Source organism: Temnothorax americanus, unplaced genomic scaffold (assembly GCF_048541705.1).
Source record: "Temnothorax americanus isolate GAGA-0224 unplaced genomic scaffold, ASM4854170v1 Scaffold84, whole genome shotgun sequence".
NCBI classification, from domain to species: domain Eukaryota; kingdom Metazoa; phylum Arthropoda; class Insecta; order Hymenoptera; family Formicidae; genus Temnothorax; species Temnothorax americanus.
In genome coordinates, this window is record NW_027509807.1 from 520,373 (window position 1) to 537,034 (window position 16,662).

Genomic DNA, 16,662 nt, shown 5'->3' on the forward strand with positions numbered 1-16,662 from the left:
AAAGTTCATCTCATCGCGGCCGTTTGCAGACGTGTAAAAACTAATATCCGCTTTAAAACGGAAGAGACGTTATATTAATATAACGGCATTCTGCGTCCCATACAAGTGCACTCGACCTAATTATGATATGTGCATAAAGAGCGTGCGCGCGTGTGTAACTCCCGGAATTCAGAAATTTCTTGCGACGCCGCGCGCCGTAATACGAATGCAGACGTGTGTATGCACGTGCTGCTTAGGCGTGTTCCGTGTTCGCGCACGAGGCCAGGCATGAGGTCGTGCTTGTAGTTTTTAATGCAATTAGTAAAAAATAATGTCCGGTGCGTGATACGACGCAATTCGGTTACGCGAAATTCGGTCGGCGCGCCCGGTAAAGCACATGATAAATGGAAATACTAAGCGTGTTCTTAATTGATGATTAGTCCCTGACCCGAGTTTCACTTGGCGAGTTTAAAGCTTCGCACACCTCCGCGCCTTGTTTTTATCACCTACGTTTGCACTTCCGTAGGGAAAAAGGTAAGTCCAGGACCAAAATAGAATGACAAATTATAGGATAAGTGCACTTTGCAAATTGCGTAAGATATACGGCTGAATAATTTAAGTTCCTCGCTAAGAGTAAAAATATCTCTTACATTGTTTGTGCACTTATTCTTCAGATATTCAATAAAGTTTCATCTCTCGAAAGAGATATCGGTGCCTTGCTTGAAAAGTGATCGCCTAAAATAGCGCGTGAGAGACAATATTTAAATTAAATTAAGCAAGATTAAATTAAAGTTCGATAATTTATTGAATTTTATAATTATTAAAAGTTTGTAATATTCATTCATAGTACACGGAGAGAATTTTTTGTTATATTTTACCGTTAAATTACACTACAAGCTTGGGACAACTTGGCAACCAAAAAATTTTTGAACAAAAGACATTTTACAAACAATATGATACAAATTACCAAGCAGATTGGTAATTTTTGAAAAATTATTGAAAAATTTCCTAGATATAAAAATAAAATAAAATTATATCAAGCTTGTATGTATCAACAACAATATGAAGGTTATAACATATACCAAAGGTAACAATATAACGGCTAATAACGAGCATGAAAGTTGTTAAATTCAAAGGTTTATTGTTACAAATAATTAGTTAATTAAGAACAACACAGTGTCGACAACACACAGTGTCTTCTTCAACCTAAATTAATAAATTATAATAATTATCGCATTCAATATCACATTCGTCATGAGTTACACGTCTCCACATTCAAGTAATAATAGTATGAACATCAAAAAAATACTAAACAGAAAAAATCGGAATCGCTGTATATTTGTGAGGTCCTTAATTGGAAAATGTAGTCGAATAATAAAATTCATGATTGATTCTTCAGTCGGAAGTGAGAATAAATCGAATCAATCATCGATGTAAGCTCGTCACAAGCAAGAGTCAGATAAATAAAATTAAAAGTGTGTACCTACTGTAAATTAAAGAGACTTGTAAGAACGAGGAAATGTAAATAAATTTGATACGAATATACATACTGAGCACATAATAAAAGATCAAGCTTTGGATCGTTGCGGAGGGACCGTACCGTGTCGAATCTTGTGCGTGACTGAGCGTTACTGTTTATTACAAGTGTTAATTAACAATAAAGGTCGTATAAACATATAAATAACTCCCTAGAAATTATTACTAATTGTAAGTTCGTTAAGAATATTAAACTAAGATCCATCCAATAATTCAGTATCATTATTGGAATTAAAACCATTTTTCTGTTCTTTGATGTGTATCATCTCTGAGATAAGTCGTTTGTGGTAATTAATTTCGAAATCCAAAATCTCCGGGTTATTCCAATTAAAGATGTGATTCAGATTTCACATATGCTCTGTGATAACTGAATGTTTTGATGGATCCAATTTATAATTGTTTTTGTGCTCATCAATTCTTGTTTTCAATTGTCGTTTTGTTTGCCCGACATAAGAGGCGTCGCAACCATTACAAGTGCGATCTTATAAATTACATTATTATTTGAGCACAAAAAATTAACGTCTTTTTGCGTTTTAATAAATTTATCCAATTTGTTGAGAATTCTATAACCTATTATATGTTTTTTTTTTATCAAATAGATAAGCTGTTTTTTTTAGAAATATTGCTAATAAACGGGAAGACGATAAATTTCCTTCTTTTGTCATTTGAATCATTTTCATTGATCTCGTCATTATCGACAATATCCTCAATACTGTTCTGTTTTAAGTTTACCATTGAATAATGTGTTTAATCTTAAGTTGATTCTTTTAAAAATCAAATCCAAAGGATAGCCGTTGGTTTTTAATAGGTTAATGCATAATTTCGACACTGTGTTGTCAAAGCGTTCCTAATTAACTAATTGTTTGTAACAATAAATCTTTGAATTTAACAACTTTCATGCTCGTTATTGGCCGTTAACCTTCATATTGTTGTTTCCTAGATATATTTTAGTAAAATTAATCAAACATATTTTACATTTAAATGTAATAGGTATTAATATTTTTTATTGTGGTTAGATATAATATATTATATATTATATTATATATATATATATATATAATATCTATATATAGCTAGGTTTTATAGCTCGAGAAATAAAGGCAAAATTTTTGGCGACCCAAGCTTTCATGTCATTGTTACTGCCAAAAAAGTCGTCGGCTGCAGCATTCGACGGAATGCAAATGTTGTTTGCTTATCGGGAAGCCATAAGCGCGGAGCGATAAATTAGAAGACAAGTGAAGTCGTTTCGCAGAATAAGATCTGTATGTTACGAACTACCACTACAGCACCATCACTTGTAGTAAATAGTGGAGAAAGCCGAGTATTTGTGCGGCACGACGCAAGTATAGTAGAAACCAGTGCGACGCGAAACTCCTTTTATGTTCGTATAATACACTCGTTCCGTTTCTCTCTTTCGTCCGTGCTCTTTGCAACGATAATTGCTTTGTCGAACGATATGCCCCTCCGCCTTGTAAATTACATCTTTGTGCTCGCCGACCGGCGACCTGTACTCCCGATTCGCTTCGTTATTCTTTGCCTTTGAAATTCTGCAAATTCCATGAGTTCGTCTTCTCGTTTTCTTTTTCTCCTTCGCACTTGCATCTAAAATTTTGACTTTCCCCCTAGCGCAAGTAAGACGCGAAGTAAAGGGATCATGGCGCACGCGTTCCGTTTCTCTCTTTCGCATTACTGCGTGACGACATCAAATTTTCACCGTACATCTTCTTCACGCCATTCTTCACAAATCGTTACTCGGATATTCGCGACGAGAATAAAATTTTCGGAGTTCGCAGATCCCATCTTAGATGTTAGATGTTCACTTACACCCCCCAACGGTAAACTTTATTTGGTTATTCAATCTTGTTATACTTAAAAAATTCGTAAATGTGTTTTATATCGCGGATGTGTTACGTATTCGATACTAAAATAATTCCTACTGCATCATATAAGAAATGTTTGCAATATTTAATAAATCGATATAACAAGTATTATAATCCGTAAATAAATTAGTACTCATTAGTACTCATTAACTATAACAACATATGTCAAGGTCAAAGTCATCGGAGGGTGGTCCCCTATACTGCATAATTATCAAAAAACCTCTTTTTTCCCTGTTTTTTTTGCTTCAACGTTCGAAAAAAATTATTTGTAATCAATAAAAAAAAAAAAACGCTTCTTGAAAGCCCCCTAAATTAAATTTCCTTCTTTCTGCGCCGTCATTAATTAAATCGGTTCATCCGTTGAAGCTGTAGAGCGCCCCGCGCGTCGAAAAATGCTGTTTCGAGAAAAACGCGTTTAAAGTTTTACGTAGTAAAAAATTGTATTTAATGTTTGTTTTTGACAACTTACATCTAATCAGCTATTCCAGCACCATATACAGTCCCTTCTTCTTCCTCAAAGAAATTGTTCTGCTGTACTTGCATGTTGATTTTTTCTATCCTGGCCTTTTTTGCGAACTGCGACATGTTTTTATCCGCTGCCGCGATGCGCTTTTCGTCAGTCTTCACGGCGAAGTTTTTGCTGTTGTGCCCGACGATGATTCCTAACGTATTCATGGTTTTTAAGATAGATGAATAGTCTTCATTAAAAATACCCGCAGCTATATATGCCGCTATTCTTATCGTTTCTATGCCGCAATGAAGGTGTTTAGGGGCCAGTTTTCATATGCAAGCGTTAAAACTCTCATTATCATTTTGAGTGTTTCCACCGGTGCATCTTTGTAGCAAATCGTCAGTGGAAAGAGCCTCATACACTGGTCGAATGGCTTTTTGAACCGATTCTTGAAGGTCGCCGTCTATACCTGTTTTCCAGCCGACAGACTGTTCCGCCCGACAAGCTGTAACTCTTAAAATACTTTCGATATGAAAATATCCTTTTGCCCACGTATTCTCAACAACCTAAAGATGAAAATTAAGCAAAAAAATTCGATTTTTTCATCGATATAGACGGTAACCTCCCCTTAAAATTGTGAGGAAGTAATGTTCAAATTTATAATTTGCATACTTAAAGATTATGAGAAAGCAATGTGCAAGTTTCTACTTGCCCACTTAAAAACTATGAGGAAGCAATGTGCAGGTTTCTACTTGCACACTTAAAAACTATGAGAAAGCAATGTGCAAGTTTCTACTTGCACACTTTTTTTATTGAGATAAAGCTTTATTGCAACTAATATCTGTTACACTAATATCTGTTATATTCTTACAAAAATCAATTAAATAATTAATGTTTTTACTAAAATAATCCCTACTAATTGCGGATATATCTTATTTCCATTTTGTTCAGTTTTTCTTTTAATAATACTCTATATAAAATTACAGATATAACTTATACATGTAACTTTTTAAGCAAAAATCGGTAATCCCTTCACTGATCATCGCAAAATTATACACTTTTTAAGCAGAAATCGGTAACTTCTTCACCGATCCTGCAAAATTTAAGAAAAAATTGAAGAATATAATAGAATTAGAAATAACCCAATATCTCAAAATTTGCGGAAGTTAAAGCTACCACAAACATTTCTCAAAAATTTAGTATAAAGAAAGAACCTTTTTACCGCTTATCGCCAAATTTAATACCAACCTTCTTTTAATGATACTCTATATAAAATTACATGTATAACTTATACATGTAACTTTTTAAGCAAAAATCGGTAAGTACTTCACCGATCCTCGCTAAATTCAATACCTTCCTTAAATGATATTCTATTCAGCAAATTACTTACACATTTTTTAAGCAGAAATCGATAACCCTCTCACCGATCCTCGCAAAATTCAAAACAATCTTCTTTTAATAATGCTCTATATAAAATTACATGTTGGGGAGACCGGGGCTAACTCGACACCGGGGCAAACTTGACACTAGGCTTTTTGCCAATTTAAATCTATCGTAGAAACTTGCCTTTCCTACTGTAAATGCGTCTTTATGTGCCAGTATTATCAACGGAATTTGGTAACAATCTGCGACATAAGCGTTTTTGACAGTGAAAAGTAATTTTTCTGATCTCTCGAAAATGGTCTACTCTTTCATCGAACTTTTGGGCAAAACTAAGCGACGTACAGCAAAATTTCCTTAAGCAATTTTATACCTGAAGAAACGCTCTTTAAATGTGTACCATCAAATTTGCTTGAAAATTTTAATTAATTGTTGAAAATTGCCTTTAAAAAAATTTTGTTGAGTTTACCCCGGTATTTTTCAATTTAAAAATTTGTCTTCGAGTGTCACTTTTTCTTTCCTAGGGACAAAACTAAGCGACGTACAACATTTCCTTAAGCAATTTTGTACCTGTAGGAACGCTCTTTAAATGTGTACCATAAAATTTGCTTGAAAATTTTAATCAATTGTTAAAAATTGCTTTTAAAAAAATTGTGTCGAGTTAGCCCCGGTCTTCCCTACATCTTATACATTTTTTAAGCAGAAATCGGTAATTCCTTCACCGATCCTCCAAATTCAATAACAATCTTTCTTTAATAATACTCTATCCATCATATAACTCAGAGTAAACCGAGGCGAATCGGATCAATATAAGTTTTAAGACAATTTTTGTTAGTGTTTTGTTTCAAACGAGCTGTTTTATCTAGAGGGCCTCTAGATACAAGGGGCGCAATAGTTGATCTAAGTGCTGATTGGCTCGCGTGAATTGCATGCTTTATTTTTTTCATAAGCACATACTTGCATAACGTCAGCCCATAAAAAGATGACAGTATGACAGGCATAATCGCAAGTTTACGAGAAAAATATATTTTTTGCTATATAAATTGAAAACGATACGACGAAAAAGATTGAGGAAAAAGGAAGAGGTAAATTTTTGTTTGTATTAGATTTTGTCTAACATGATTTAAACTTGTTTAATATCTATTTATGTATTTTTGAAAATATTTTTAAATAATATGATTATTTTATATTAATAGGGACATAGAAAGTCTGAACGAAAAATCAAGAATACCACGAACAAATTAAATGGTCAAGCAGTGAATTATAAATCATCTAATTTATTGTTAGAAAGTAATCTCCTGAAAAGGTGCAATATAAACATTTTCTAATGTTTGTAATATTTTATTTTTTAATAAATATTGTTTAATGTACCAGCTCACGCATGAGCCAGACCTTTTGATTTGCAAGAAAGAAAAGACACAAACTTTATCGGTGGCGATAAGAGACTGTATATTTCTGACAATGAGTTAGCACGAATATCCATTTGAATCATAATCAAACGTGAGGAACATAAACGACGATAACATCTTAGTAAGCTGTGTGAAATACAATAAACGAAATAAATAAGTAGTACGTGTCTTACCGGCTCACGGGCGATTCATCGAAGAGGACGGCAATTAATATAACTGCCTCGCCCACTCACGAACGATACACAAAGACTTCTTATACAAAGACTTCTTATGCTTAGTGAAATCCGAAAGACTGCCCACCACTCTCAGGTCAGACTGTATATATCTCTTCTCATATTAAAGACGGCTCAGACTGTGGTCTGAGTTACACAAGAAATAAAGTGAATAATTAGTGAACACCTTCCACGCGCGTCCTTCTCATCCCGCTTCCATCGTCGGGATTAATCAGCGATTTCGCGAACATTTGGTCCTTCGAGCCGGATGCGTGGAACTTAAAGTGTAGCTCGGACACATATTAAGTGAACAGGGCATGCCATTCACGACATGCCACGTGGACATTATCGCGCGCTTCCGCGAGTGAAGTACAGACATCCTCACGCGCGCTCGCAAGCGTTACGAAAACATGCTCACGCGCTCCCGCGAGTGAAAGCAGACTTGTTCACGTGCTCAATACATGACATTGTAGATTCTCGATTCGCGTAGTGTTGTCCTAACGCGTCTCTCGAACGTTCTCGCCTCATGCAGTGTTTCTCAATACGTGTCTCGACATTTCTCAGGTTTCTCATCGTGCGCAGCTCAGGAACGGCTCAACATGACGGAACCCGCAAAGGCGGGTACGGGCGGTACGGACACCATGACGCCACAGTTCGAAATACCACCGGCTCGCACATCGGAACGCCAAGCTTCACCCGTGCGCTTGTCCACGGAGCTCATCCTAACTGAACCGACTGGCGACGGTACGGAATATTGGCGACACGCTGCCAACTTGTGCAGAGGATATGCCGTTAGAGGAGGTCATCCAAATCTCACGGAAGCCTCGCAGCAAGGAAGATCCGCGGGAGGCCAAGGCACGGGACCGAGCTCGGATCCCCGGGACCGGCGCGAGAACGCCGATCGGTTCACCTCGCCCAGGCCCGGCACGTCAGTCAAACCCGCTTCCCGACCAAGCCCGACACGCCCCGCTCCTCAGAGCCAATCCTTATTCCGAAGTTACGGATCCAATTTGCCGACTTCCCTTACGTATATAGACGCTCAAGGGATCATCCGAGTTGGCGGCCGTCTCAACCAATCAGCACTAGCTCAAGACAGCAAACATCAGGCGATTTTGCCCCGCCACTCCCGGCTCTCAACCTTGATCATTTCACACGCCCATCTGCGTACCCTGCATGGAGGAACACAGCTGACATTGGCTCATGTCAGGCAAAGTTACTGGATCATCGGCGGACGGGCTCCGGTGAAGTCTCATATTTTGCGGTGTGTCGTGTGTGCTCGGCAGGGGGGGATCCGTGCTCATCAACTGATGGGCCAACTACCTCTCTCTCAGGTTACGCCGTCACGTCCGTTTACTCCCACAGGAGTTGACTATGCCGGACCGCTCACCATCAAAACCTTGGAAAGGACGAGGTGCAAAAACATCCAAGGGATGGATCTGTGTGTTCGTCTGCTTCTCCACCTCCGCAATTCACCTCGAAGTAGTCAGTGACTACACATCAGAAGGATTCATCGCAGCTTTCCGAAGATTTTCAGCGAGAAGGGAAATTACTCAGACCATATACTCGGACTGCGGGACAACATTTATTGGAGCAGACGCCGAGCTCAAGAAAATGTTCATCTAGAGTTCCCAAGAACATCAACGAATCGCTCAAATTCTACAACGTGATTGCACCAGATGGGAGTTCAACCCACCAGGCGCTCTACACATGGGGGGCAAGTGGGAGGCGGTGGTGAAATCCGTCAAGTTTTATTTGAGACGGACTATCGGGGAAACTCTACTCACGACGGAAGAACTCACAACGTTGCTTACGCAAATCGAGGCCATTCTCAACTCACGGCCTTTAGAACTGCTGAGTGACGACCCTGAAGACGTCTCTGCACTCACACCAAGTCATTTCCTCATTGGAGGTCCGATCACTACCATACCCGAGCCATCTCTGATTGACCTAGCAACCTCACGACTATCTCGATGGCAGCTCATCCAGCAGCGTGTTCAACATTTTTGGGCACAATGGTCGGCTCATTACCTGCAACGCCAGCAGGCGATATCCAAGTGGCATCATCCCAACAACAATGTCAAGGTGGGGTCTATCGTGCTGCTCACCGACGAACGCTCTCCACCGTGCAAATGGCCACTCGCCAGAGTAACAGCGTTGCACCCCGGCAAGGATGGACTCACCAGGGTGGTTACCCTGAAGACCGCCACCACGACACTCACTCGGCCTAGTGCCAAGCTTGCCATATTGCCCATTTCAACCGAATGAAGGATCAAGAGTAAGAAATCATCAACAAGGTTGCTGATGGCGGGCGGAATGTTCGAGATTCCGTTACCGTTGCGCCACCCGATCAGATGGCAGCATCGATCGGATATCGACTCCGCATTACCGCGGTAGCTCGCGCCCGCACGGGCGCGCTCATCACCAACGTCTTCCTCGCGATCGAGGCAATTGTGCAAATGGCCGCGCAGTGATCAGACGCACGATGTGTGCTCCGTGCATCTTGATTGTGACTATACACATTGAAGTGCCCACCGCAGTGATTACAGCTGCTGAGATACTGCATTAACATGTAAAGCGACCACACATCCAGCTCTACTCAGGATACATCAACACGCACGACTCAGGCTCACATGTGCGCGAGTGCCGACCGCCACGTGTCTTACCGGCTCACGGGCGATTCATCGAAGAGGACGGCAATTAATATAACTGCCTCGCCCACTCACGAACGATACACAAAGACTTCTTATACAAAGACTTCTTATGCTTAGTGAAATCCGAAAGACTGCCCACCACTCTCAGGTCAGACTGTATATATCTCTTCTCATATTAAAGACGGCTCAGACTGTGGTCTGAGTTACACAAGAAATAAAGTGAATAATTAGTGAACACCTTCCACGCGCGTCCTTCTCATCCCGCTTCCATCGTCGGGATTAATCAGCGATTTTGCGAACAAGTATGGAACAAGCTTTTCTCAGTCAAACTAACTATTTAATTACTGTATAAGATAATACAGTTTATTCTACAAACTGATTGATAATATGAATATCAACCTTTGGCTTACCTCGAAGAAGCAATTAAATCCAGCCTGGTATATATTGAAAAGATTGTTCCTTTTATACAACATCAGATAAATAAGCAATCATATCGGCAATATTAAACATAATACAATACAATATTTGTTCAACGAATAGTCATTCTGGTTCAGATAATATCTGTCAATCTTAACTCAGACATCAACTTTCTGAAAATAAGAAGTAATCTTTGTATTGACATCTGTCTTTATGACCAACGTCTTGTAGTTAATAACTGACCAGATTGGAACCAAGTGAGCAATTAAATTATATATGGACAGAAAGACCATTCGTAGAAAACGAGAACACCGTAGAATATTAAAGCTTTTCAATATTAAAGATCACTATTTCGCATAGGACGAATAATAGTTAACGAAAGATAGATAACTATCTTTAACGTAAGAATATATATATAAGATTTGTCTGACGCAGGCTTCTCTTCTTACCAATAGGAATATAGGAAATGAATCTAACGTTAATTACGCTCTATCGAGCGCGACGCAAAGTTCATGGATTTTAAATATCAGTTTCTAGTATCTAAATGACTTTTAGTAACGTAAGGATCCTTTACATGTATTTACAAATAGCTAATCGATTATGTTAACAGTAATCTCGGTTGCAACCGGTGAACCAAAGAAAGAGATAATAAATGTACTGAGCTCAGATTTTCAACGTGTGAAGCTTGACGACTTCGCTCAACGGACGAATTATACTGTGATAATACACTCGTTCGCCCCTGAAACCAAGATCGAAATGTAACCGGATTTATGTAATCCGTTACATCGCGTTAATCGAAGATTAACTTCCCCATGAAGGATCTCTGGTTTCATTAGAAAAGACAGATTTTACCTTGTCACAGTAGACTTGATTGAATAAAGCGCTTAACCCTTGAACCAAGGATTTATCCGGGTGAGGCCAGAAAGATCGTCATCTCTTTTTACTGGTATGGTCTAATGGCCGCTCTTTTCCTTGTACTGAAGGACGATGCAACAATGGCGACGATCCTGTTTCTGTGGCAGTACGAGGCCGTGATGGTGGAGCTAGAACGTTGTGCCGGTATAGTCCCGTGGCAAGCGAGCTTGTCAATGCTCACATATATCGTTGAACCGTCAGGTTTACGAACAATAGCCTCGCAACTACTATGTTTTCTTACGATTCGAATCGCTTTTCTAGAAAACTAAACCGACTTCGTCTCACTGAAGAGAACGATGATACTTTGACTCATCTCAACAAGCGCCCGGAAACGAATGCTCTCTCCAACGATCGGCACGCTCGTGGATGCACGCTTCTCGCCCGGAACTAATGCCTCTTCCGGCGATCGGCACGCTCGTGTGATTTAAATCCAGTTGCGCCACGCTCTCAGCGCTAAAGTATTGTTTTGAAACATGGCTGACACTAAACGCGCGGATCGTTCAAAATGATACAAGTCCCGCTATCTACCTTATCTCGAATGCATTAGTATTATGATAAACGCAACAGAGGGCAGCTAATATACAGTCTCTCTTTATCTCTCACTATATCTCACTGAATCTACTTTTGCTTCAAACAAATATATATATTATATATTTATATATATTTATATTTTGTCAATTTTGTCTTTATTTATATCTTACATATATACATATCTTATTTTTTTCAGCAAGCGACACAAATCGATACAAACATATTCTGTCTTCGTTATTCATTGGAGTTTAAAAACTTTTTAAAAAGTATATATCTATCCTATATCAATCCTCTAATCTTACATTCCGTAATCTAAATTTATTCTTTAATTTTAACATTTCTAATTTTAATATAACTACCCAGTAAACACAAAGTAACAATAATATAATTGTTTTGTTATAATTTCTTACTTAACAATATAACTGTTATGTACAAGGCATGTTATATTACAGTTATGTTATTGAGTGGAAAATTATAATATAACAATTATATTATTGTTACTTTGTGTTTACTGGGTTATTGATCGCCATGTTGCATGCTTTATTCTTTTGTGCAGCAATTTCAAATCAATCAGTTTGCGCCCCTCGTATCTAGAGGCCCTCTAGTTTTATCGTTCTAATTAGTAATCCGATTCGCCTCGGTCTACTGTATACATTTTTTATACAAAAATCGGTGCCCCTTCACCGATTATTGCCACATTCAACACCAACTTACCTTTAATGATTCCTTTATATATATTGCATGTATAACGTACTTGTACACTTTTTATGCAAAAATCGGTAACCCCTTCACCGATCATTGCCAAATTCAACACCAACCTACCTTTAATAATACTCTATCCATAAAAAAAATTTAAGCTCAATATCTCCAAATTTGCGGAAATTAGAGTAATCATGTATATTTTTTTTAGATAGAAATCGGTAACTCCTTTATTATTAGCAATTTTTATTAATTCTATTATATTCTTCAGTTTTTTCTACCCCTATTTCATGTATAATTCTTTAAGATTTGATTGATTAGTTCTTCAGTTAGAGAAATTTCGGTAAATTTGGCGCACACACACACACACACACACACACACACACACACACACACACACACACACACACACACACACACACACACACACACACACACACACACACACACACACACACACACACACACACACACACACACACACACACACACACACACACACACACACACACACACACACCACACACACACACACACACACACACACACACACACACACACACACACACACACACACACACACACACACACACACACACACACACACACACACACACACACACACACACACACACACACACACACACACACACACACACACACACACACACACACATATGGATATTTTTTAAAATTACGATTTTCCGACGTTTTTAAACATAAGGAACACATTGGCATCAAAAACTAAAAAAATAACGGTAATTATATAATAACTAACAGCTCGAATTACTTTGACCTATGTTGTCATAGTCACCCTCCTGAGTGACCTTCAGAAGTTTTTAGCCAGCGGTCATTGTTTATTAAAAAACTATAAACAAAAAAGTTTGAAAAATATAGCAGTTATATTGAGTTTAGAAGGCATAAATGACTAATATATATGTCGAAATAGTTCACGCATACACTTTTCACGCGAACCGAGGTTCGCCCCCACCTTCCCTCTGCTTTCGGGGGAGGTGCGGTAGCCCCTCCCTCGCTTACGTGTGTACTGTTTATACACACACAATTAAAGTATTATTTACAAATTTATATTAACTTTCGACGCGTTTTAAAAGTATTTAATTTATATTTACTTTTAAAGCGCGTCACTAATCTATACGCCGAAGGCGTGTCCTAAAATCAGTGAGGAGGCCCTTCCCCGCCTATTTATGTACTGTTTATACACATGTATATAATATGTAGGTCCGGAAGTATATGTTCCGGGACTTTTATTTTTGATATCGGTATATTCCGGGACATTTGGCAGTTTCCAGGACTGTCCTGGAAAAAATTGATGTCCTACGGCAATTTTCGGGACAGTTTTTTGAATCTGATTACATATATAGCGTTATATTCCAGGACTGTACATTTCAAAAAACGTAAACAGTCCCGGAACATACCTCTGGACCTACATATATACATGTATGTATATATATAATACATGTGTATAGTACATGTGTATAAACAGTACACAAATAGGCGGCGGAGCCCCTTCCCCCGTATAATAAAACTAAACAAACTCCCAGCGTGATACCTAACTGCTTGAATCATCTGTGTGAATATTTTTGGCGATATACAATAAACGAGCTTGTAAAGCGCGAGCCCATGTGACAACTCGTCTCGCGTGAAAAGTGTATGCGTGAACTATTTCGACATATATATTAGTCATTTATGCCTTCTAAACTCAATATAGCTGCTATATTTTTCAAACTTTTTTGTTTATAACTTTTTAATAAACAATGACCGCCGGCTAAAAACTTCTGAAGGTCACTCAGGAGGGTGATCTTGACAACATATGTCAAGGTCAAAGTAATCCGAGCTGTGTTAGTTATTCTATATAATTATCATTTTTTCTTCGGTCTTTTCTACCTCTATTTCATATACATATATTTCTTTAACATTTGGTTGATTAGACCTAGTTTTATATGCGATCAAAGGTCCATATACGAAGTTTATGAAAACAAAGCAAAATTGGCAATAAGAAAGTTAACGCGGTTATTAGTGCGTAATGCCAAAAGACAGATATATTTTCATATTACATGTTTCCGGACGTTTCGGCTTTTCTTCGAGCCAACCTCAGCAGTACAATAAACCATTATCCATCATAACTATGAGCTTTTGGATTAGGAGGTCGGAAAACCATGAGAATTAAATGATTGCTATCTATACTAAATGGTCAAACATAATTAATGAAACAAAGAATAAGAGCAATAACTCATTTTAATCCGAAACACTCACCAGATAGTCCGGAGAACGGAAAGTGGTCAACAATATAAATCTACATTAAAATTATATTAAAGATTAAAGTGTCCATGACACGTTGTCACGATAGATTACAAAGCACTGTGAGCTGTCAAGTGGAATAAGAACAATTATACTAAGTAAAGTAGGAATCTTGTAGGTCATAATTGGAATAAAAGTGTAAATAATAAATAATTAAATGTGTATAAATATCTTTTTTTTTTCAGATTGAGGACCAAACAAGCGCAATGTTATAATTTATTTAAACTTATTTAAAATAGGAACATATGCATGATGTAGGAATTCCATATTCTTTTGTAAATTAAGGCTATTATTTTGCAATTTGATGTAAATCATTTCTAAAACGAGTCTTTTAGCATTCTTAACAGAAGCCGTAACGTCCGGAAACTTGTAATATAAAAATACTAGCTGGTTAGCCGGGCTTTGCCCTGGAGGACACATGTAATAAGACACGCAAATAGTCTCTCTCTCCCTCTCCCACTCCCCTTCTTCCTCTCTCCTTCTCCCTCCCTCCCTTCCTCTCTCTCTCTCTCTCTCTCTCTCTCTCTCTCTCTCTCTCTCTAAAATGCTATAAATTGAAAAATATTACTATTTTATTGACTGAAGTTCAATTCCGTCGTATACAATTCTTTGAGATTCACTCAGTTATTTCCCAAAAAATTCGAAAAATTTTGTAACCAATTTCCAAAAAGATACCGGTTCCCAAAAAGATCGGTAACAAAAAACTATACAGTTTATAGCACGCCCCGGGAAATTCTACCCTTGTTTTATATACAATTCTTTAAAATTTGATCAATTATTTCCCGAAAAATTTGAAAAACTTCTGATACCGATTCCCAAAAAAATCGGTAACGAAAAATTATATACTTTATAGCACTCTCCGGGAAATTCTACCCCTACTTTATGTACAATTTTTTGAGATTTGATTATTCGGAATCGGTTTTCAAAAAAATTGGTAACAAAAAATAGTACACTTTATAGCACTCCCCGGGAAATTCTACCCTACTTCATGTATAATTCTTTGAGATTCAATCAATTATTTCCCGAAAAATTGGAAAAATTAAAAAAACCGGTTTCGAAAAAGATCAAAAACAAAAACTATACACATCATAGCGCTTCCCGTAAAATTCTATCCCTACTTCATATACAATTCTTTAAAATTCGGTCAATAAATTTCCGAAAAATTAAAAAAATTTCGATACCGGCTTCCAAAAAGATCAATAACGAAAAATTATACACTTTATAGCACTTCCCGAAAAATTCTACCCCTGTTTAATCTATAATTCTTTGACATTTGGTGAATTATTTCCCGAAAAATTAGAAAAATTAGAAAAACCGATTTCCAGAAAATCGGTAACAAAAAACTATATACATAGTGGCACTCCCCAGAAAATTCTACCCCTATTTCATATACTTTTAGTAAAAATTCGGTTCAGGGGTTTGGGCTGGGCGTTGATGAGTCAATCAGTCAGTCAGGACATCTTCCTTTATATATATAGATATCTGTCTTTTGACATTACCCACTAATAACCGCTTCGACTCTCTTATTGCCAATTTTTCTTTTGTGTTCTTATTATTACTGAAAGTCCTTAATTATTTTATTATTATTTTTAAATAAATTGTTTGTATTTTGGATGAGATATATTTTCATACTTTTCTTTTACATATTCCAGAGACTCTGAGGAAATATCCACCTCTTCCAATGTTAAATCGCATTTGCACCAAAGAAATTAATCTACCGACAACGAACATTTACCTGCCAAAGAGGACTTTAATAACTATATCGGTGCTTGGGCTGCATCAAGATCCGTCGATATATCCGGACTCAGATAAATTTGACCCGGAACGGTTCAACGCGGATGTGATAGCAAAAAGGCATTCTTATACTTTTTTGCCATTTGGAGAAGGCCCACGAATCTGTATTGGTAAGGATATGAGTAAATCTATTAATATATATATATATATATATATATATAATCTATAATTAATTTATTGAATTATTGTTTAAAATTATTTTTATTGTTTTGTGCACGTCTGTCTTTTGTAATATTTGCATTTTAATTTACAATGACGAACGTCACAATAGTTGCGTTTTAAAGACTTTTTTAATTATATTTAAGAAATGTATTTGGTAATTATTTAGATTAACGTACCCCCCTTCAATAGCTTTTAATTGCTTATTTAAAAGTGAACAAAAAAGTTCCAGAACTATAACAGTTTGTGTCAGTGCTAAGGGAAGTAATTTACTGATATGTGTCATGTGTGTATAGACAGTACACATGTAAGCGGGGGTGAGTGAGGGTG

At 37.3% G+C, this 16,662-nt stretch overlaps 1 protein-coding gene across 3 annotated transcripts in view; it reads left to right on the forward strand.

The window, feature by feature from the left end:
- The window catches only part of LOC143907586 (uncharacterized), a 36,300-nt gene extending 20,129 nt beyond the window's left edge, over positions 1 to 16,171 (forward strand). Inside the window, exon 2 of one of the 3 annotated variants that reach the window (XR_013259897.1) lies at positions 16,032 to 16,171. Coding sequence is in view for 2 of the 3 variants with exons in the window: in XM_077424439.1 (XP_077280565.1) it covers positions 7,412 to 8,337 (926 nt within the window). In the remaining variant the exon portion in view is untranslated. Of the gene's footprint in view, positions 1 to 7,411; positions 9,761 to 16,031 lie in introns of those variants that run through there. The other 2 variants (XM_077424439.1, XM_077424440.1) reach the window with 2 other exon arrangements.
- The last annotated feature ends 491 nt before the right edge of the window (positions 16,172 to 16,662 follow it).